Source organism: Haemorhous mexicanus, chromosome 1 (genome assembly GCF_027477595.1).
Source record: "Haemorhous mexicanus isolate bHaeMex1 chromosome 1, bHaeMex1.pri, whole genome shotgun sequence".
Taxonomy (NCBI): Eukaryota; Metazoa; Chordata; class Aves; order Passeriformes; family Fringillidae; genus Haemorhous; species Haemorhous mexicanus.
This window is the reverse complement of record NC_082341.1, coordinates 32619188-32640762: the sequence shown is the minus strand read 5'-3', so window position 1 is coordinate 32640762 and position 21575 is coordinate 32619188. Positions and strand designations below refer to the sequence as shown.

Genomic DNA, 21575 nt, shown 5'->3' with positions numbered 1-21575 from the left:
AATCAAGCAGCTGTCAGATGGTAGCAATTTCTAATTCTTCACTACCAAGACACATCCAATCCAGAAACCAGGAGAATAGATCTCTCTGCCAATGTTTGCAAGCAACATATTTTTGGATGTTTCTGCATTTCCAAAATGAAACTAATTTGCATCAGCAACACTTTTTTACAGATTAGCACCCACAGAACCAGGTAGATACAGTGGTATGAAATTTCCAGTTTTCTTCTGGTCACATGCTAGAACAAATTGTCTCAGAAGTTTTTGACCACAACCCACTATACTTCTCATAAAGCCTCACACAGCTGCCTGGACAGGTCTCTGCCCTTTAATGGTAATGCAATTTATAGAGTATAATCTGATCCACAGTCCAAAAAGCCTACTAAGATAACAGTCTGTGTCATCCTTTTCAAATTAAAAAGCTCCATAAAATTCCTATGTTCTTAAATCTGATCCCATTTCACATTCTGATCCTTTTTAACCACTCACTTTTATGGATAAGCATGAATTCATACAACTACTACTTAACCATCTCTCAAAGGATCTTTTCCCTATTATTTACACAATGCCTGAGTCAGAGAAGGACTATCAGGGACTGCCCACAACTCTAAAGTGGCTTCTTTAAGAAAAGTAGTTCATTGGTTTCCTGAAGGCACAGTTAAATTATTACTGTCCCACCTAACTCTCAGTTCTGAAACTCAAGAATCTGTACCAGTTTTATGAGCCTGTTTCCAGCCAGCCAGGTCATGACCTACAGTCCTGAAGAACACTTAAGTACAGATACCTGGCAACAGGGCTTTGCATCTGTACCACTGCCTGACTACTTGACAACATTTTATGTCGCTAAGTTATTTTCTTATTTGGGGAACATGGCTGAGGGAACTGAGAAATACAGTTACATGAACTTCCCTTGTTTCTATCTTGTGATACCTGAAAAAGTGATATCCTGTGCTCCTGCAACTCCAGAGCTCCACTGGAATCTGACCTTTCCATACTGGTGCTGGAAAACTTATAAAACTACTGCCAAAAACATGGACTGATCAACAACTATAAAATGGTTCAAAGTTTCCTCCATACAAAATTTCCTCCTGTAAACAGGATCAGCTGATTATCCAAGACTGGATAGCTGTAAGAAAGATTCTCATAAAAAAATGCCAATATTGTCAGAAAAAGACATTTAGAAGAACTGCTACAAATCACAAGAAGTAACATATAGTCCTGTGGATACACAGTCCTGTGACAGACAGGTCTCTTTATGCAAGATGCTGTCAAAAAACAATCCACAAACTTAGAAGATATTAATCTCTTTACAGTAGTTTTCGGTGGCTGCATATATTTGACAGATAAAAAAATATTTTAAAACATAACTGAAAATTCAGTAAACAGAGAACCATTAAATATGCAAGGCTCTCTACAGTGCTGAAGCCAAGTTCAAACTCAACATTTGTTTTTAATTTAAAAAATTCTCAACACAATCCAAACATGTTATGAAGCACTGCCCTAAATAACCGAATAACTATTTCTCCAATTCTTATCCAAAAGAACAATTAAATTATAAACTGGGGGCTGTGGTAGGAGGGAATACACAAGAGTAGAATGACTCTATAGTCTTGGATTCAGGCCTCCTTTCCTAACACTTTAGGCCTAGAAGTATCTAAAATATTTCCTTTCCTCTTTTATGCACTAAATGTGTGGTAGTCTTCCCTGATAACCTTGTTTAAATATTAGAACTTAATAAATAGACTAGAGACCCCTATCATTCACGTGAAAAGAACACATTTTAAAGGCTTTCCTGGAAAAGTGAGGGAATCATGACCTTAGAAAAATCAGAAGGGATGGTAAGAACACAAGAGTATGTAGGGAAAATAACCCTATATATTAGTATCTGCCTAGGAGACAATTTAAGATCACTTTTTCTAAATGAAACATTTTAAAGGTATGATCAGCCCTTACAAACCTAACGAGAAGAAGAAAATACTGGCTGCTTTTCAGATTAAGTATTTTATTGCCAGCAGAATCTATTTAGGATGAATGGTTTAGCTAATTCTTGAAGGGTGAAAGTAACAGAACAAGCTCTTAGAAGAGGAAGTAGAAGTTATTCTTCTGCATGTTTAACCACTCCAACAGTGTGAAAATTTTTAACTGCTGCTTCTTTCCTCAAGGCAACCTCTCTTACCACTCTAGTCTTCTGCTCTCCAGCTACTGTCTCGTAAGATTTGCTATAGCCTTTTCCATGTGCAGCATGTGCCAGCTGGCTCTCCAACACATACTGACCTACTGGCCAGCCATCAATACTGCGAAACTCATTAGAACTTTCACACTTTGACCTCTGAAAAGTTCAGTTAAAACTAAAAAAAGGGTAAAGAGCAGAAGGGATGAAAAACCAAGGAAACAAAAGGAGAAAGGAGAGGGAATAATAATACAGCCAGGCATGCACCTGTACTCCAGAGTTAGTCCTTCCCAAATGCTCTTCTACAAAAACGTGTAGAAAAAATGAAGCCCTGTAATTTGGTATTTCTAGCACTAAATGATACATCCAAACAAACTACTGCACTGATGCCTTGTATATCACGTTTTATACTTGTATGCCAAGGCAGGTTACAACTGTAAGGTGAGGCTGTGATAAAGTGGAACCATTCACTTGTAAAATACAGTCAGCCTCTAAACCAATTACACAGTAGTGTCCATGGAACTTTTAAAGAGTCAGGTTGGGTTGTTAGCACTTTTACTGAACTGGAGAAAGGATGTAAAAGACTTTTTCTATAAATGCAATTGACATTGTATTTTTCCTGTTTCCCATCATGCAGAATTTGGAATATGCCTACTCACACCAAATGAAGCAGAAATGATAGCACTTATTTATTGAGTATTTAGGTAATTTTGTTTCCTTTGTGCAGAAGGAGACACATAGCTTTCCCAAGCCTTAAAAAAAGATACTATATCTACATTTTGGTCTGCATTTTGTCCTAGAAGTACTTCTAGAGTAGTCTTAACTATGCTATCACTTCAATAAAACATAGTACTTTGACCTTAGCTGATTTTGTTGCTTGCCTTCACATGGGAAATGGAAGTACAAAATTAAGGGCTGAAAATTCTTCCTAATTTTCAGCTCCCAAATTGAATCACAGCAGATATACTTTGAAGAAATAAGTAGCTAGGTGCTTTTGCTCACAGAAAGCAGCCAAAACTGCTCATTGTTTCTGCAAATGAGACTGAAAGCCTCACAACAGGCATGCAGAAAATAAATTTTAAAAATACAAATTAAAACTTCTTCAGACTTTTTTTTTTAAATGAATTTCAATTCTGACAGAGTGATGAATAGGCCAGTTCTCCAGGGCAGCATTTAACTATCTTAACCATCTATTTTCTCTTCCTTTCACACTTTTTTGTCCTTTTTGTACAATCCAGGCTTTGCAGCAAACAAAGTTGCACTGCATTTTTCTTACATGCCCATGACTCACCCAATACTATAGGGAAAGAAGCAGCATATAAGCAATAACCATGACATGAATATTTAAACTAGGTTCCAAGGAAGAGTCAACAAACTGCAAAACAGTAAGTGTGATGCTGATACTAAACAAATCAGAAGTTTCCAAAAAACCCAGAATGACTGGTCAAAACAGATCATGGGAAAGCATCAATATGCTTAATAAAGGAAGTTATGTTTCTCAAATCTAGTCAGATTCCTTGGAAGAGTCACCAAGCATGGCAACAAGGCAGTTAGAGTTCTTAATGTAGAACAACTTCCATAGCCCTTTGGCAGAAGTCTTTCAGAAAAACAAAAATAAAAGCAGTAAGGCTTTCAAATGGAAGACAATATTGGTTAGAAGACAGAAAAATGGGTGCCAGGAATATAATATTTTTAGTTTTCAGAATTCAGGTGATTTCCACAGGCATCTGGGCTCAGTTCTACACCTGCCAATATACTGACATGTCAAATAAAAGCCCTAGGAAATGGGGATGAGAAGAGAAATGACAGTTTGCTGATGCTGATGAACTACTCAAGGACTGAAATAACTGACTGTAACCTGCAGAGGCACTTCATGAGCAATAGACTGAGAACAAGGCAAATTAAATTCAACACAGACTACAAGGGAAAACACAACCCTAGTTTGATGTATTAACTGACAAACTCAGAAGTAGTATCTTGAAGATGTAAACAATACAAAACCAAACTGAGCCTAACAAGCAATCCACCTCTACTCTCCCTGAGCCTAGAGGTACCTCTTCCTTACTCACAGGGTGGTCAAACAATGGAACATGCTCCTAAAGAAGTGGTTGATGCCCCATGTCTCTCAGCATTTAACAGGCATTTGGACAGCACCCTTAATAACAGGCTTTCATTTTCAGTCAGCTCTGAATTGGTAAGGCAGCTGGAGTGGATGATCACTGTAGGTCCCTGCTAACTGAACTTTTCTGTTCTATTCATCAGCTGTTAAACAGGCAAACCAAATACTAGGAAGTTCTAGGCAATGAGTAGGAAATACAATGTAAATTATGACACTGCTTTAGAAATCCGTGCTGTATACAGCTTTGCTTCCCTTCATTTTATTTATTTGACACAGAGAGGCACAATGAGGTCTCTCAAACCACAAGTAACATGGAAAAGCTGATTAAGAAAAACTGTTCACTTTCTTCTTACACAAGAGGACAGGAATATTAAGTGAAATTGACAGGAGATAGTCTCAAACCCAAAAGAGCACAGTCTCCACTCTGATGGGGGATGCCGTGAATGACAGATTTTCACATGGGTTGAAAAAACAACTGAATAAGCTCATGGAAGAGAACCACAGGTGGATGACAGTATTTCTCACTCAGAAGTCTTAGCAACAAATCACTAAATCTTCACAACACATTTTGGAAGGTACTGTTGTTGGCTTGTTCTAGCCTTACAGCCTTCACTAGACACCTACTGCAGGGACAGAAGAGATGTTTGCTAAATGGACCTTTAACATACAATTAGGAAGCACTAAAACTGAACAAAACTGTAAAGTTAAGATAGCATATATGCAGTTTCATGTCTGCTCCTTATATATCAAGCAACAAAAAAGGTACAAGAAAGAGCATAAATACTGACATTGAAGTTCACCAGTTATTTTGGAACTCTTACATTACATGTTTAAGTTGCTCAAGCCTGAACTAATGAAGTATCTGACACCAACATCATCATTCTGTCTCTCTGTAAATCTGACCACAGAACAGGAATAAATGCTGGGTTTGCCTTAGTGCTGGCTATTCACCCAGTAATTCTTATTTGATTCTTAAATCACCCAAAAATTCTTATTTGATCTGTCTCCTACAGGCCACCTCCAGTTTCTACCCCAAAGATCCTTTTCCCAAGCTTGTCTCTGGCCTTTGCCATCTCTCTTTAGAGATCATTGTTACTGAGCCTTTCAAAGTGCAGCACTTCAATTGTTACGCCCTTTTCATCTTTTGATTCATCATCCTCTTTGACTTTCAAACTTTATTTTCTCTAACACAATGGATCATTGTCAGGTCTGTCAGTGCACAGCTGGCCCTCAGTTCTAATCCTTGTGCATTTTAACTACCAATTCCTCCAAACTCATCCAGTCCTTTTCAAGTACAAATTTCTTCTACAGGATCAAAGACTGATTTGCAGGTTTATGCACCAGTAAGTCTCCAAATCATAGTTTTTCATCACTCTGCTATGATGCCTTTCTGGACAAGTAAGAGCACAAGGTAGGCCAACACAGGAGAGGCAGAGGAATCGTCAGTACTCAGAAAAGCTACTGCCCCAAAAGCTGAGTTCTTGAAGTGATTTCTTTCCCAATAGGACACAACATAACCAAAAGCATGTTCAGTGTTTATCCATGTTAAACAGTAATATTTCTCACTGCTACGTTTGTAAAACATGTAATGAAAAACCTGGGGGGAAAGTGTGTTTAAACTCATTTATCCCAAAAATGCCTATGATTTCATAGCTGTCTGCCAAAAGTAACCCACTTATACTATGGCAAAAAGTTGTTTATGTTCTTCTACAGAATACCTTTAGCTTAGTAGCAGTCCCCTGAAGCAGTACCACTGAACCCTACCTAGAAAGGCCAGAATCTACAAAGGATTTTCAAACCTTGATCTTTGAGGCTCAGTACAGAAGCTAGTCATAGAAACAGCAAAATGGAAAAACATCTGCTTTTGACAAGCATATGTCAACACTTCACTTAAGCAGAGCAACAGTGAGAGGGATGCAGAGTCTCAGCTTCAGCTGCACTGCAGATCAGCTCACACATTCATCCACTCTGCAAACCGTATGTCCTACACAGGAGTATGAGTGCAAACAGCAGAACTGAAATGGACAATGCTCATGATCAGGAACTAAGATCACCTGGAAATGTTATGGATGAAGCAAGCCTTCAGGGAGTTTTTATGGAAACTCCAGTTATACAGGAAGTAAAAGCTTGTCCAAGATTTATAACAGAAACTCCAGTAGAATTTAATACAGTGAGTAAAGGTGTTTTTGAAATTATATCAAAGAATAAAATAATGTTTATTTTTAACATGGCTTCTGATTTACCTTTTAATTGGAGTAAAATCCTACATATTACATTTTGTTATAGCTCAGGTTTTGTTTCATTGTTATTCCTAGATGTGTATGTGGACACTGATACAGTGAGTTGGTAACATACAGTAAAAAGATGGCACCTGAAAATGAGGCTCCTTGAGTATTCCAACCAATTCTGCAACATTTTCATCCTTATTTACTAAGGGACTGATGTCTTCAAGAATTTCATTCACCAGCTCCAGGTTGTTGTCACTGACAGCCTCAAGTTTAGAATCTTCCAGTCGTTCATGAGCCTGTAAGATTAAATACATGAGATCATAATGCAAATAAGTTTTGAGTGGTTCAAATCTATAAACTTTTCAAGTAATTTCTCAGCACAATCTTCAGCAGAAAAGCCAGAAAAATTACATATAGGATAACCTGATTCAACTGCTGAAGGATTTTGCATGCTCAACTACAGGACCCAATAAACTTTAAAAGCCTCTCTGGTATGTGCTGCTTATAAGTGTATATCTCCTCTATGCTATACACACCAAGTACTGCTCTATCATCAGTAAAGCACCTCAGGACCTTTCCTGCTTTAGAATCCTGAAAAGTCCACCTCCTAGAAGAAGGGCAGGGAAGGAACTATGGGATCTTTCCAGAGTCGGCAAGAAAAACATTTACCTCAGACTCCTCCCATTCAAACACCTTCTGAACAGCGCATTCTATCTAGTAAAATCTGCCTAACTGAAGGAAATGCTAAAGAAAAGTTGGAGTCAAAGGCAGCCAGCAGTATCCTGGGCTGCATTAGAAGTGTTACTAGAAGAGTGAGTGTTACTCAGCACTAGTGAGGCCACACCTGGAACACTCTGGACATTCTGGAAAGAGCTCAGTGAAGGGCCACAAAGATGATGAAGGGTCTGGAGCACCTCACATTTGAGGCACTGTTCTGCCTGGAAAAGAGAAGGCTCAGGGAAATCTCATAAATGTGTATAAAAAGTATACTATGCAAAGAGGACAAGGACAACCTGTTTCCAGTGGTGACAGGACAGCAGGCAGTGGGCATAAAATGAAACTCAGGAAGTTCTGTCTGAACATCAGGAAACACTTTTTCCAGCCTGAGGGTCACTGAGCACTAGCATAGGTTACCCAGAGAAGACGGCAGTTGCCCTCCTTGGAGATACTCAAAAGCTGGATGTGGTCCTGGGCAACCATCTCCAGGTGGCCCTGCTTGAGTAGGGAGAGTTGGACCAAATGCCCTCCAGAGGTCCCTTGCAGCCTCAACCATCCTGTGATTCTTGGATAACATTTCATCTATTTCTAGAGCTATTCCTGCAGACATAATCATTTCCTGAACTCTGCAGATACTGAAATTCATTTAAGGTAGGTGCTTTGAGCAGGAAGAGAAGCATCTCTGAATGTTTAATTTATTTATTACAGACAGTGCTCTATCATAGAACTAGGGAATAAGAGGTGGCCAAAAATAACTCAGATTCTCAATTTAAAGTTATTTTCAACACTGCAGCAACAAGAAATTTACAAAGGAGCAATTACTTTGGCATATAAAAAACAAATACATAATAGATATAATTCAGAGTCATCTATATATACTTCCCACAGATACAATTTGAAGGTATGCAAGCACTTCTGCTCTCTTATTACTGCTTTAAAACAGACAATAAAATAAAATTTTGCTAAAAGCAGAGAACTTTGCTTCCTGAAATCATCTGAGTATTAAATTGTACTTCACATCTATAAAATGCTATTTCTGCAGGCCTGATGGCCAAACTCTGGAAAGGTTAACTTAACAGAAAGGCATTTCAAACATTCTCCAACACCAACACACACAAACCAAACAACTGTGATTACAAAGTTATAGGAAGCTCGGCACCTACACACATTCTCCTTTATAAGGGAATGCTATTTTGTACAGAACACATACAGTAAACAATATCCTTCTTTTACAGCAAATAAAAACACAAAAATCACTAGATTTTTAAACATAACCCAACTCCAAAACCTTTGTTAGATTAGAGAATATGGGTTACCTTTTTTCTCACTCATTGTTTTCAAAAAAAAACACCACTAACACTGAGTGATATAATCCAAATACAAATATTCTCACCCTTCACTCCAAAATCAAGGCCATGTATATATTGGGGAACATAAAGTTTTAGCAGTAAACAATCTCTGATCCTGTAATATGTTGAGGAGTAACAGGATATGGAATGGTATGAATAAGTTAAAAAACAAACAAATAGGAATACATAACTTGAATATTGCAATTTTTTTTTCATTTCAATAGAACATTTCAGAAATATTGATACTGAATTGAGCCTTTCTGTGCATTCAGTATATATCATACCTGCCAAATGTTCAAATAGTAAGGCTATTACCTCCAACAATCTGACATCTTAGATACTGGACTAAATGCTTATAGATTACTCCCAAGATGTTTCCTTGGCCTGGGCTGGGCATTCACCTGGTCTCCTGTAGGCTGTGATACAATGCTAAAAGCAGTTGTGTAACAGCAGAAAGAAGATAAAGTTTTGAGGTTTGAGAGACTAGTTAACAATCCAGGAGAAGAGAATTTTGATACCATAGTTCAGTAGCAAAACTCAGGAGAAGTCATGCTTGTTCAAAGTTCAACAGTTATTTTCCAAAAAGCATATTAATTCTAAAGACTAGTTAGGCTTGAACAAAACATCAGCATAAGAAAGATATGAGTTGGGGTTGTTAAGTCTGGAAAAGAGAAGACTCTGTGAAGACCTTATAGCAATCTTTCAATACCTAAAGGGAGCTTACAAGAAAGATGGGAACAGGGCAATAGGACAGGGCATCATGATTTTAAGCTAAAAGAAGGCAGATTGAGACTAGATACAAGGAAGAAAAGTTTTAGGATGGGTGTGGTAAAACACTGTAATAGGTTGCCCAGAAAGGCTGTAAAAGGTCCAACCCTAGAAACAATCAAGGTCAGGCTGGACAGGGCCTTGAGCAACCTGATCTAGTTGAAGATGTCCCTGCAAGGGAGTTAGACAAGGTGACCTTTAAAGGCCACCTCCAACCAAAATTACTCTATGATTCTACAAACATCAGTGGCAGGAAAAAACATTTTACAATTATAACAATAAAAATAGATAAGTTCTCCTTTCCTCTACCACCTACTGAAAAGTGGAAAGGTTTAGCGAAAGAACCCTATCCCCAAAAAAATCTGTAATTTCTACCTAATTACCTTTATTCTACACAGGAAAAGTGTGAAATGAATGTAACCCAGTTTTAAAAGATCAGCCAAAATGTACTGCAAAATACTATAAACTAACTACTATACTTATTGTTCACCATCATTTATTTAAGGACCAAAAGGAGAAAATAAGTTTGTATAGCTTGTGGCACATTTTCACAAGTTTCTTCTTGTCCTTTTTGGTGTTCTTTACACAATGATTCATCTTAATAACTGGCTAATAAAGGAAAATGAAAGAGCTTTTGGATTTCTGGCCTGCTTTGAAATGATTCTGCCTACACAATGTAACCATCTAGAGAACTGAGATGACTGAGAACTGAGAACCAGCTCTTCTAATAGAAAAGCAAGTTTATGTATTTTTAGGGACAAATATGTGAATTACATATGCTTCACCAAATATGTTTTGATCTTATCCTTATTTAGCACTGCTCATTAAGACTGAGGATTTTTCCAAAATAATTACTAAGAAAATATGAGTGCAGTCACACCATGTGAACACAATTAAAACCTTTAAGAATTCTAGATAGAGCATGGGTACAGTTAAGAATCTGTTTCTGTTACAAGCACTTTTTTTTACATCTGCTAGTCATTAAATTCCACCTAATTGTTACTGGCCATTAAAGCACAAATTCTTTATAAGAAAAAAAGGCTTTGCAGTGAACATTTTCTTCGTGATAAATATTAAAGATGACTTTTGCAGCAGATACTTAAAGTTGTTCCCATCGTCACTAAAAAAAACGCTTTTTCTTACTCTAGCAAATTCAGTACACAAATCTTTCTCTCTGCAGTCATCTCACTTCTATTACTTCTAAGTTTATTACTGCGCCATGTATTCAACTTAAAAGCAATTTTTTGAACAGCCAAACAGAAGTAAATTCTTATATAACTTCTCATGCAAAGTTTTCCTTTCCAGATTTTTATACGGAACAAAATCTCTGGGCAACAATCCTTTAGCTTTACAGAGGATTTCATACCTGCCCAGAGGGCACTGCTTTCAGATGTCTATTCCTATTAAAGAGACAGCTGTATTTAAGTTAACTGGGTTTCCTCATGAAAGGAGCTTATTTTTATGAAATAAGATTAAGAACATACATAAATGATGTGCAGTATTTGACTGCATTTCCTACTGGTAAGACCAGCTACATTTTAATTAAAGAGAGCAAAGATTTTTTTGCAACTATCACCTTCCATATTTATAATTGATTGCTACCACCCATACATGTAAGAGTTTTGTAATCCAAGAACAAAAACTTAGAATAATCCATGTTCTAGAGAGCTGGCAATCAAAGATAAAATTATTAGTCTGAGATCCAGGAAAGGGCATGGAGATAATATTTTCCTGGCATATCAGAAAGTAGTTTTGAGCTAAAGATGAAAAGAAAACATTTTTATGTCATGGAATAATGAAGGTGACTGCTCTCAGTTTTCATCTCTGGCAAAACCACTAAAAGTCAGAAGGCATATGGGTTATGCACACAACAGTGGTTACAAGACTACATTAAAATCAACCACTTCTAATTTCAAATATTATGACTTTTCTTAATAAATAATGCAACCACATTATTTCTGTGGTCTCTGAATTTTTCATCTTTCTCTAGATTTTTCCATATAACTATTAACCAGAATGCACAGAAATTACATGAACTCTTCACCTTCAAGCTGGCCTTCAAGTCTTTTAATAAGATGAACCAACAACACGCTGTGGATACCTCAATCCACACTCAATGTTCACAAAATAATGTAAGAGTTAAAACATTTCCAGATTCTACTCAAAGCAGCAAATTTAAATACCTTAGCAAGCGATCTTACGATAGGGTTTTCCATAATTCCTTTAAGAAAAATCAGGTCTATTTCTTCAGCGCCTGTCGATGTCGGCAGATCAGTAAGGTTGTCTAAGACCTGCTGCATGGCTGCTGACAAAACAAAAACAAAAAGAAAATACTGACCAAAACAGGCTTCCATAAGGAGCAAAAGCTCTGGGAAACACCACAACATTAACTTTAAAGATGTTAAGCAGTCAAGTACATCTACTAAGAACAAGGGGACAGAACAGAAAAAGAACTTTTTTTGTGTGTGTGTCTGAAAAATGAAATCAAGGTTGCATCCAATTGAATCCAGGCCCAGCACATTCCTTCCAAGATTTGCTACTAAGGATTGAAAAAACAAACAAGTATAAACTATGTATAAGGTATGCATAATCTTCCAAATACAATAAACCAACTCCTTCAGTACTCTTTTTATTTCGTATTTTTCAGAAGTTTTAAGCCCTCATACATACAGCAACCCACAAGTTTTACAATGCTTGTAGAGGCAGATTCACTGTTGTAAAAATGAACATGTAGTTCCAAACCAAATTTTTTAAACCAAAGATTTGTTTCCAAGGCAGCTTTTACTGTGGGAGCACTTATGTGCACCTCCAGCAGTCCTTTACAGCCAGTCCTGACCCACTGCACTCTGGCACTAAGTGCACACGGTGCAGATGCTAACACCAGCCTGGTCCCACAACACACTGCAATGGGAAGTACACCCTACAATGCGCAATGCATCGTGCCTGCCCGGTACTCTCAGACTTGCTCTGAGAACCACTCTTGGCTGAGAGTCAACAATGCTGCCCAAAGAAATGTCAGAAAATGCCACCATCCCAGCTGTCTGATCCCCTGAAATCATCAAGGTGAGTTAAGAGAATTTGTTCTTGGTCTTAACTTTATTCTTTTAAACTCCTGCCAAGCTATATATGCATGCTCAAATAGACACACACACAGGTGTATGAACTAACAAAACCTGCTGTTGAGATCCCCAACAAGCCCAGAAGCCTTGAATAACCACTGTGTTCTGCAATGCTCTGCATGTTGCAGAGTATATATCAAGAGAATTAGAAAAGCCTATATGCCCCTTCTCCCACACAGGAATTTACCCTTAAATTTCCTCACTGCTTTATAATGAAAGCTATTATGAAACTGCACAGTAACAGAACAAACTGCATTTCTCAACACCTACTTTCTGATTCCAATTCTTCCTAGAAAATTCCATCTGAAGAAAAAAAATTCTGGCCATTCTTTCTGTTAAGTGGAACTGACTTTTCAACAAGCAAATCAACTTACGTGTGACATTTTAACTACAGAAGTGCATGTCAAAAGACCTGTATTATGTTAAATGTTTTAAGTACACTTTTTGTTTCAAAAAAAGTAAATTTTCTGTGAAACCATGAGTAGGAGGGAAAATAACACTTTATGCTTTCAGATTTTGAAGTAGCATTATTTCTACTTTGTAACAGACAAAGTCCTGTCAGCAACCACACATTACATAAAGTCACAAAATTACCCCGCAAACAGTCCACAACTTCCCCAGATCAGGTATCTCCCTACCTCCTGACTAGTTCAGCTGCATATGAAACTGCCTTCTTCACATTTTCTCAATTCCAAGTTTCAGACTCGTGACTTTCAATGTAGTCACACAAGCTGTACTATCTGCAGAAGTGGGCAGATGTTTCTGGCCAATTTACGTCATGGGTGCTGCATAATAATGCAACTGTTAGAATAATAAGCTTTCTTTACATTTTTAACAGTTGTGTAAATTCTTTTTAAGGGATTTCAGGTTAGCACTTTTTCTCCTACAAATAATCAGAGAAAATACAAAGCTTCCTTGAAGTCAAAGTATGCATCTCAACTACCAGCTGCAATTCCAGCACTTGACAGTGACAAAAACATCTATAATAAACATATTGTTCATATTATCTCCATGACATTATCCTGTTTCTTACTTAAGCCTTTCAGAATTCTGCCTTAGATCAAATTTTAATAAATAGTCCCTACATAAAAACTTTATAATTAAAAAGAAAATGTTAAGAGCAATGTTAATATTCAGAAGAATGTCTTCATGCAAATAGGGTATTTTCAAATTAATATTTTAGTTAATAAAGGTTTCACAAACATCTGGCATCAGAGCTACTTAAGTATATTTCAGCATTTTTTAAAAAGAGCAACCAGCTTTATCAATATGCAGAGTTCAAAAAATTCACAAAGGCAGACTTGCATTCCAGGTCATCAAAACCAAAACCAGCTGTTCTCAGAAACAGCTTCCTACAGTTGTGCATTGGTTGTCTCATGGCACAGCCATCATGGCAAGAGTTTTCTTAGCTATAAATAGTGTTGTCTCAATATTAGAAAGCAAATCAAAAAGGCAGGATAAGGCACCTTTACTCATGCTGTATTGTTTGTGTTTGAACACAATATGAGGCTCAATATTGCCTCAGTGTAGATAGTTCCCCATCTTAAAGGGAAGACCTTTCTAAGTAGCTGAATAAAAAAATAATACCATTAAGTATCCCTTTACTTTAATCAGTTACAATGTTAAGCAAAGAAAATTTAGCAGGAGAGAAAGGTTAAACTTCAACAGTCTTTGCACCTGTTACCTAGCACACAGTAGGCAGAGGGACATTTATATGCTTCACCATGTTTCACTGCTTTACACTCACCTGGCAAAATATTCAGAACATGATCAAATGTTATTTGCCAAAAATAACCATCAAGAGCATATTCCAACAGGAATTATGTCTGCTGGTTTATTTAAAAAGAATAGACCACAAATACATGGATACTTTTTGATGGACTAGACAAAGCATTTTAATCTCAGTGTTTTATGTGTATTATACAAGCCATGGGCCACTTTCAAATATAGTTTCTGTTTAATGTGAAAAGCTGGTATTTGTTCATGTGTGAAAATAGCTTTGAAATTCTAAGCAATATACTGACTACATATGCCTTAGATATTCATACATGTACTTTCAAAAAATTTGATTTATCTAAAGACTAAGGGCAGAGGTGGGAGGAGGGGAAGACATTTTGGGAAATGTATCATGGAACCATTTCTTCTGTATCTATTCAAGAGGCTTTTGTTTACTCATTTATAGGATCTATTAGACAACAAACAACAGGAGATACTTTGTTTCCAGGCTTAATTAAAATGATCTTTCAGAATAATATAGATTCAAGTAGCAGTCATTTAAATAATTTCTCTTTTTTCTTTCCAGGGTAAAGCCACCTTAGCACTTTTAAAAATGCATCTTATCTTATTCCTGAGCAGCAGGAATGAAAGCTGAGGATGAAAGTACTTAGGTAGGAAAGTTTTACTTAAAAGGTCAGCTCCTACCAAGCAAGAAACAGATGGAACTGAGGAGTTTTGAGACTACCAAATCTAAATATCCCATCAAGAACTGCCTTTTGAGCTGCACATCTCTTTTGTGGTGAATCTACCCTTGAAATGTTGATAGAAGTTACTCACTGCGGGGTAGAAAGCCCTGTAGAACTTACATTCAAGTCAAGCATACTAAAGAGCTAAGGACTGCATGAACAAACTGCATAAACCAGGTTGTCAGAAGTGCTTATTATTATTGGGTACTTTGGTGTACAATAAAGAGGAAATGTGTGCTTTTCCTTCAGTGGAAAACTAATTGGGTCCCTCTTCCCTCTCTTGTCCCATCTTTTACAGGAAACTAATAAGAATATACTGACTTTGAGAGCTCTACCATTCACCTCGCTCTCTCTGAAGACAAGCCTGTTTCTATATTCAAAGACCCATCTGGGGAAAATTTTAAACTCTCATCACAACACATCAGGATTTTTTTTTGTGAGGACACCATGAGACAGGCATGGCTGACTACAATGGTTAACAAAACCACCTAGCAACACACATGTATTACAAGAAACCCACTGACAACAGCCTCCAGACATACCAGGAGGAACTGGGTAGCAGAAACAGACTCTCAGTTGAGGCGAGGTGCTGAAATACAGGGATTCTTAGGAAAGGGTGACAACAGAACTGAGTCTGAGCTGGGACTCCTAAGAAAAATGAGATTACAACTCCAGCCCCCGGCTTTCGTGACAGGGAATACACATAGAATTAATTTCCACAGTCAATTTTCAAAGAACATCTTCATAACCGCAGCAAGTTTAAAGCCTCAAGCAAGACTCAGCAGGAACATACTGGTCTGCTGTGCACATGCACTGAACAATTTATTCCTACTGTACATATGACCCCAGATTCGGGGAAACTAGTTTGTCATTTGAACCCCATTTCAAAAAGGGAAAGGGGGCAAAGAGATGTTAATTGATCTCTGTGGCAAACAGCATGCATCCTGAGGTGTGGGAATACAGAAATCCCACTTCCTAATGCAAAATTTACTAACCAGAATCAAATCCTCCTAATTCCCACAGAGTTCTTCAGACAACCAAAGAATGTTTCAAAGGTTTAATCTACACATCGTACCTTACAATAGTAAGTTCAGATCAAACAGACGTAAAAGATACCCTGATAGCTCCTTTCTTCTTGAAATTGTAAGAAAAAGGCAGGTTTTCACCAAGCTCTCAGCTGTGATTCTTCTACCAAATTTGATTTTTATTCTTTCTTTCAGTGCCTAATTCTTGTCTACATTAAGTCTATGTAGAGGGAAGAGGAAGCATACATTTAAATAAATTTTCCAGATTTGCAGACAGAAGACAAATGTGTCACTCACTGGGGAAAATTAAAGCTTTTCAGAATGAATATTTTGCACAATTTTTTTTAGCTCAGCTTCATTTTATTAGTCTCCAAGCTTACAAAATAACAGGAATGAAAATTATGTATAATATATTTAAATAAACATGCATATTTATTTCCACATGGCCTACTCATCTGGATAGAAAGTTATAATAAATACCTCAAGGACTACTGGAGAGGCAGGTACTCCACACAAAGTCTAGAAAGTTAGATTAAAATCTTGTCACATACATAAACTTCATAAATAGTTTCTTGTGTGATCTAAAACCTTTTCAAGAGGGATATATTGAAGTTTCACAAGACACACAATAAGCTCAGACAAAAGAATATTCATTTTTAACTTCACCAGTCCTTAACCAATGACAACTCTGTAACTTTTTTTCCCATTTGTGCTTAAGATTTTTAAATAATAATCATTATGCTTAAATCAAAGGCAAAGGAAAAAAAAAGTTATTCTGTCTTGGCCACTTCTCCCCCCAGTCACACATTATAGCATTTCTGGCAGTCTAGAAGACAGAAAAGGAGTACCTATGAACAAGTTAACATTTTGAGAATATTTCACAAGTTCATTCACAAACAGACTATTAACCAAGAATATATGAAAGGCTGACAAAGCTGTCTTACTACTACTAGAGTAAGTTTCAGAAGGTGTATTTTCAGATAAAAGTCTCTGGGGAAGCACTATGCAGTGAGCACATACAACATTATGTTTGTGTTTTCACAGCCAGCAGCTGCATGCACTGAGCAGGATCACTCTCAGCAGCAGCTCCACAGCAGTGAGTGCTACAGGAATGGTGGAGCTCTGCAGTTGTGTCCCACGCTCCTCTACAAACCAGTCACCTGCTCCACACAGGCTGCTGACTGCAGCAGGGTGCAATGACACTCGGCCTTCAAACACCCACCCACACACCTTACACCTCTATCTGACAGACACTGCCAAGCAGGGAGTGCTGGGCCAGCCCTGGACAGCCACCTTAACTCAGACATTCCCGCGCAGCATTCCACGGTAACATTACTCAGGCACCTCTTCCAAACTGAACCCCTTCCTCAGGCAGCAAACACAGCAGATATCCTCTAAAAAGACAGTAAGATTGATTAATGAAGAAAGCTGTTGTCTGCAGCATGTACACTTTACTGACTGCAGAATCACATATGGCAATGAATTTTTAAAGGAAGAAGGAAAAGCCTAATTGATAAAAATGAATGTTCCTCTGGATATTCAAATTCTGCCCACTAAAATTCTGCACATTGAAAAGAAATAACATAAGTGCTTAGCAAAGTTTATTCATTTTTTTTACTTCATTTTCTCCAAGTCTACCGGCAAGCCAAGATGGAGCTATTTTAACATACCTATAAATAGAAGCTCAAGCAGTCCCTACCCTTATCAAACCTGGCTCAACTATATCTTTCATGCCCATTTTTCATGACTGTGAAGGTCACAAAAGCTATAGGGAAGAGCCAACAACCCTTTCCCAGCTTGAACATTGCAGACATACTTCTTTCAGGCTGCGAAGATTGTCTAAAAAAAGACGAAGCACAAATTTTCTGACGAACAGATGGACCTCACAGCTGCATCTTTTGGAAAAAATAAAAGCACTATTTAAAAGTAATCTCAGCAAAGATAAAAAGGGAACAAAACATCAAAACTCCAAAACCAGCAGCATAAAAAGCTAAAGTCTTATTTAAATACATATATCATGACCAACAACAAGATATTAAGGACAGATACACTAAAATCTAGTTCTAAGGAAATTATGTCAGACTGTACTACCCTTAGTTCTTCAACTACCTTAGTAGTTCATGTACTGGAGAATATATTTGAACAGATTTTTAAATGAAGGCAAAACATTCAGTGGATAGGCAGTCTAAGATACTACTTTGTAGTCCAAAATTATAGGAGAAATTCAACAAAGTTTCAGAATGTATCCTGCACGCCAATCAGGTTATACAACAGGCTGAGCTTATTGAACACATTCATCATTCTGGTATTTTGCAAACAGTAGCTGGATGAAGAAACCTGAATTCTCTGCAGTACCTCTGGTAATTAATGCCAGTTTTTATGAAGTCTAAAATGCCAGCAAAAGAGATACAACAACCTAAGTACAGCTTTTGAAGTATTGCTTTCTCTAATGCGCACTCTTTCAAATGCATCAAAAGCTTTGTATCTGCATTTCTGCCACAGTATTCAGTATTACTTATCTGTTGCAGTACGACAGAGCCTGCAGAAAGCAGGACTGAAAAAATGCTAACATAAGTAAAGAGGACAGTTATCTAGCAAGGAAGAAGTCACATGTAACAAACAAACCCAAACAAATGTAAGAATCAGTTTACTGTACCACTTTTCTTGGTGAAACACTTGAGGGGAAAAAGCCATGCAGAACCATCTATTGTTTTATCCCATTCACAAATTCAGCCTAAGGACAGCTGGAAATCAATTAAGATTTCTTCTGCAATTATATATCTTCTTCACACGAGTTAAAAAATTAGATCTGAAGAGAAAATAATGAACACCTTTCCAAAGGGATAGCAGACTTCCACTCCAAGAACATGCTTTCATCTTGTTGTTGGTCTCCAATCAACATCAACTGTTGTTGGTTGTTCTCCATCAACTGTCATGGCGGATAAGGCAAGCTGCAGGTTGTGGCCCACTTCTGAGACCAGGAACCCCAGGAGCAACTGGCCCAAGCTTGGTCATCAGCATCTTTTTCCAACCATTTGCACTTTAATCTAGGAACACTGGATATGCATTTTTTCAAAGAAAGCTAAAATTCACAAGGCTTGTAACGTAGTCTACTGTCAGTGTAAATGAAATGGTTCAGAACATTAGTTACACTAGCTGTTCTGCAGCATGCTTTGTGCATGTCTACAAAAAAGACAAGGTACTTAAAATAAACAAAACTAGATACTCCACTGTGTAGCAAAGTAACAACACTGCACTTCCAGAGATCTGTGATGAACCTTATTACCAGAGACGATGTTGGTTTCACTGTAGTTTGTATCTCAGGTGTGTCTGCATCCTTGTGTCTGAAAGCACCTGATCACTCAGAGTATCAGGAGGATATCATTAAAAACAACCCACACTTCAGATATCTGGGCATTTCCTTAATATGGGTTAATAGAAAATCTAGATTAAACAATTCTTTCTGCTCCCTATTCTTAATTCGATAATTTTTTTACATCTAGAAAACAATGTCTCCATTTTCATTACTGTAACATTAAGAGGGCAATTTTCTGTCTTTCAGAAGGCTTCTCCTCTCCTGTATCAACTGGGAAAGAAGCAAACCTGGCATAACTGCCCTGTACCTTTTCCAGTCTGCACCTTTTTTCCATACAGACAGTCAGAAGTGTGGAAAATATATCAGACGAGAGTGTCATGAGTGCCATGCACGACACCATTAATACTTCCTTCTCTAGTGATAGGGAGAGATAATGAGATCTATTTTGACCTTCTTGCAGTTACATCATACTGTCAGCTCAATCTACTAGTCTGTCACAAAACAGTACAAAAGTACACTTTAAACATCACTCTCCTCCAAAATTAAAAACTGTAACCGAACAAAATGTCCTTTTTCTTCAGTGAAAATACTACACTTTGCTATTACTCTAGGTTTCAAATTAATTTTTGGCACTTTGTTTTTGGTTCACTTTTCCTTTAGTGAAATGCTTAGACAAGGAAATGCACCAGAAACCACATATCATCCAGATACTATTGTTGCTTTTAACACTACTTCCTTTTACAGCTTCAAGCATAGGAGACACTCAGGAATTCTAACAAATAAGAACTTTATAATGAAGAGTTTTGATATCAAGCGAAATAACGCTGTCATAACACATTCTCAGAGTTATTTTATAACAACAGCAGAAATCTTTTTTAAATGAAAGCATCTAAACTCAGAACTTTCAAAATCTGATTGCTCCATTATGATGCAGCTGCTTAAAAAAACTACACTTCTGCCCTTTTACCAGTCACACCCATGTTAACATTTCATGCATGCACTGTAACAGGCCTCTACTGCTGTGAAGTATTTATTGAATTATCCCTTACAAGCTATTACACTGGAGTATTTAAATTAGAGCTGTACCAGTGCAGGCATAAAAATATTTTTGAGGTTCCACTATGGATGCTACACAAGCATTTGAAAAATCACTCAATAAAATTATATGCAGAAAACAGAAATGAAAGACAGCTTTTTGGAGCACAAAATAAGTTAAAGCACTTTAGAAAATATTTAGACTATGTCAACATATTCTTTGATAAAAAAGGAAAAAGATATTTATTTACACTATTATTCTATCGAGCCCATTTTTCTATCGAAAGGAAACAAACCAACATGAAACGCTTCCATAGGGAAGTGTTCACTTAATTTCACTCAATTTTCTACTACATCCCAGCCTGAAGACAAAAAATTTAGGACAGGAGTGAATCTGCAAACAGGAGTGAATCTGCAAAATTTATAACATTTAAATGAAATTATCTCTTTCCCAGGACCTCAGTTTTCAATTTCACATGATCACCTAGTACATTTTCCAAAATTTCACTTGAAGTTCATCCCTCAACTCTAAAGTTCCCACTTCCACTAAACTAATCTCTCTCATGCACACACCCCCATTTCTGCCCAAACAATCTTATTAGGAAGCAGTAAAAGCAATTCACTAAATTAATAATGCTCTAGTTCAGGGTGACTTGCAACAGAAAAACAAAAGAAACCTGTTTACTTCACTACCTTTGTCATATGACACAGTTCTTGCTTATTTTAAGGACACAGCTAAAGCTTTACCCACAAAGAAAATTTCCAAAACACAGTTGGAATGTTAGTAGTGATGTAGTGGATAGAAAATGGCTTTTTCAAATTTGTTTGCCAAATAACACAGCTTATCTTTCTAAATAGTGAAAAATACCACATAAAACCTTTGTGTTTTAATAAAGAAATACCAAAATATGGCATGTTTAAGGCTTACTTGACCTTCAGGAATGCTCAAAATACATCTCTGTCACCCCTAGTGAAGAGACTCCATTCTAAACCTTTCTTTGGAGTCTCAGAGAAGGGGGCTGGAAGAAGAGAGAAAGGTACTAGTACAAACAAGTACTAGTACAACCCTTGTTGGGTTTTGCCTATAAAACCTCTCAGATCTGCACAAATGTTAAGGCCCAGTCACCTGGGTAGCAGCAGTCAGAACCACTTCTAATGCCATCCCCAGAAAAGGAGAGGATTCCCAAAATAGCCTACTGAAGTCCTCCCATGTACAATCAGAAATGGTAGGTTAGGGATCATGAGTCTCTGTCCCCAGCCTTGGAATTTC

At 37.3% G+C, this 21575-nt stretch overlaps 1 protein-coding gene across 2 annotated transcripts in view; it reads right to left on the bottom strand.

Moving 5' to 3' along the window:
• Positions 1-21575, bottom strand: part of PALS2 (protein associated with LIN7 2, MAGUK p55 family member) — a 57923-nt gene that overhangs the window by 19866 nt on the left and 16482 nt on the right. The window contains exons 2-3 of one of the 2 annotated variants that reach the window (XM_059845078.1): positions 11532-11650; positions 6658-6810 (exon numbers count right to left, since the gene is read on the bottom strand). In XM_059845078.1, coding sequence (XP_059701061.1) covers positions 6658-6810; positions 11532-11648 — 270 coding nt within the window. In that variant the 5' untranslated portion in view covers positions 11649-11650. Of the gene's footprint in view, positions 1-6657; positions 6811-11531; positions 11654-21575 lie in introns of both variants that reach the window. The other variant, XM_059845085.1, reaches the window with a different exon arrangement.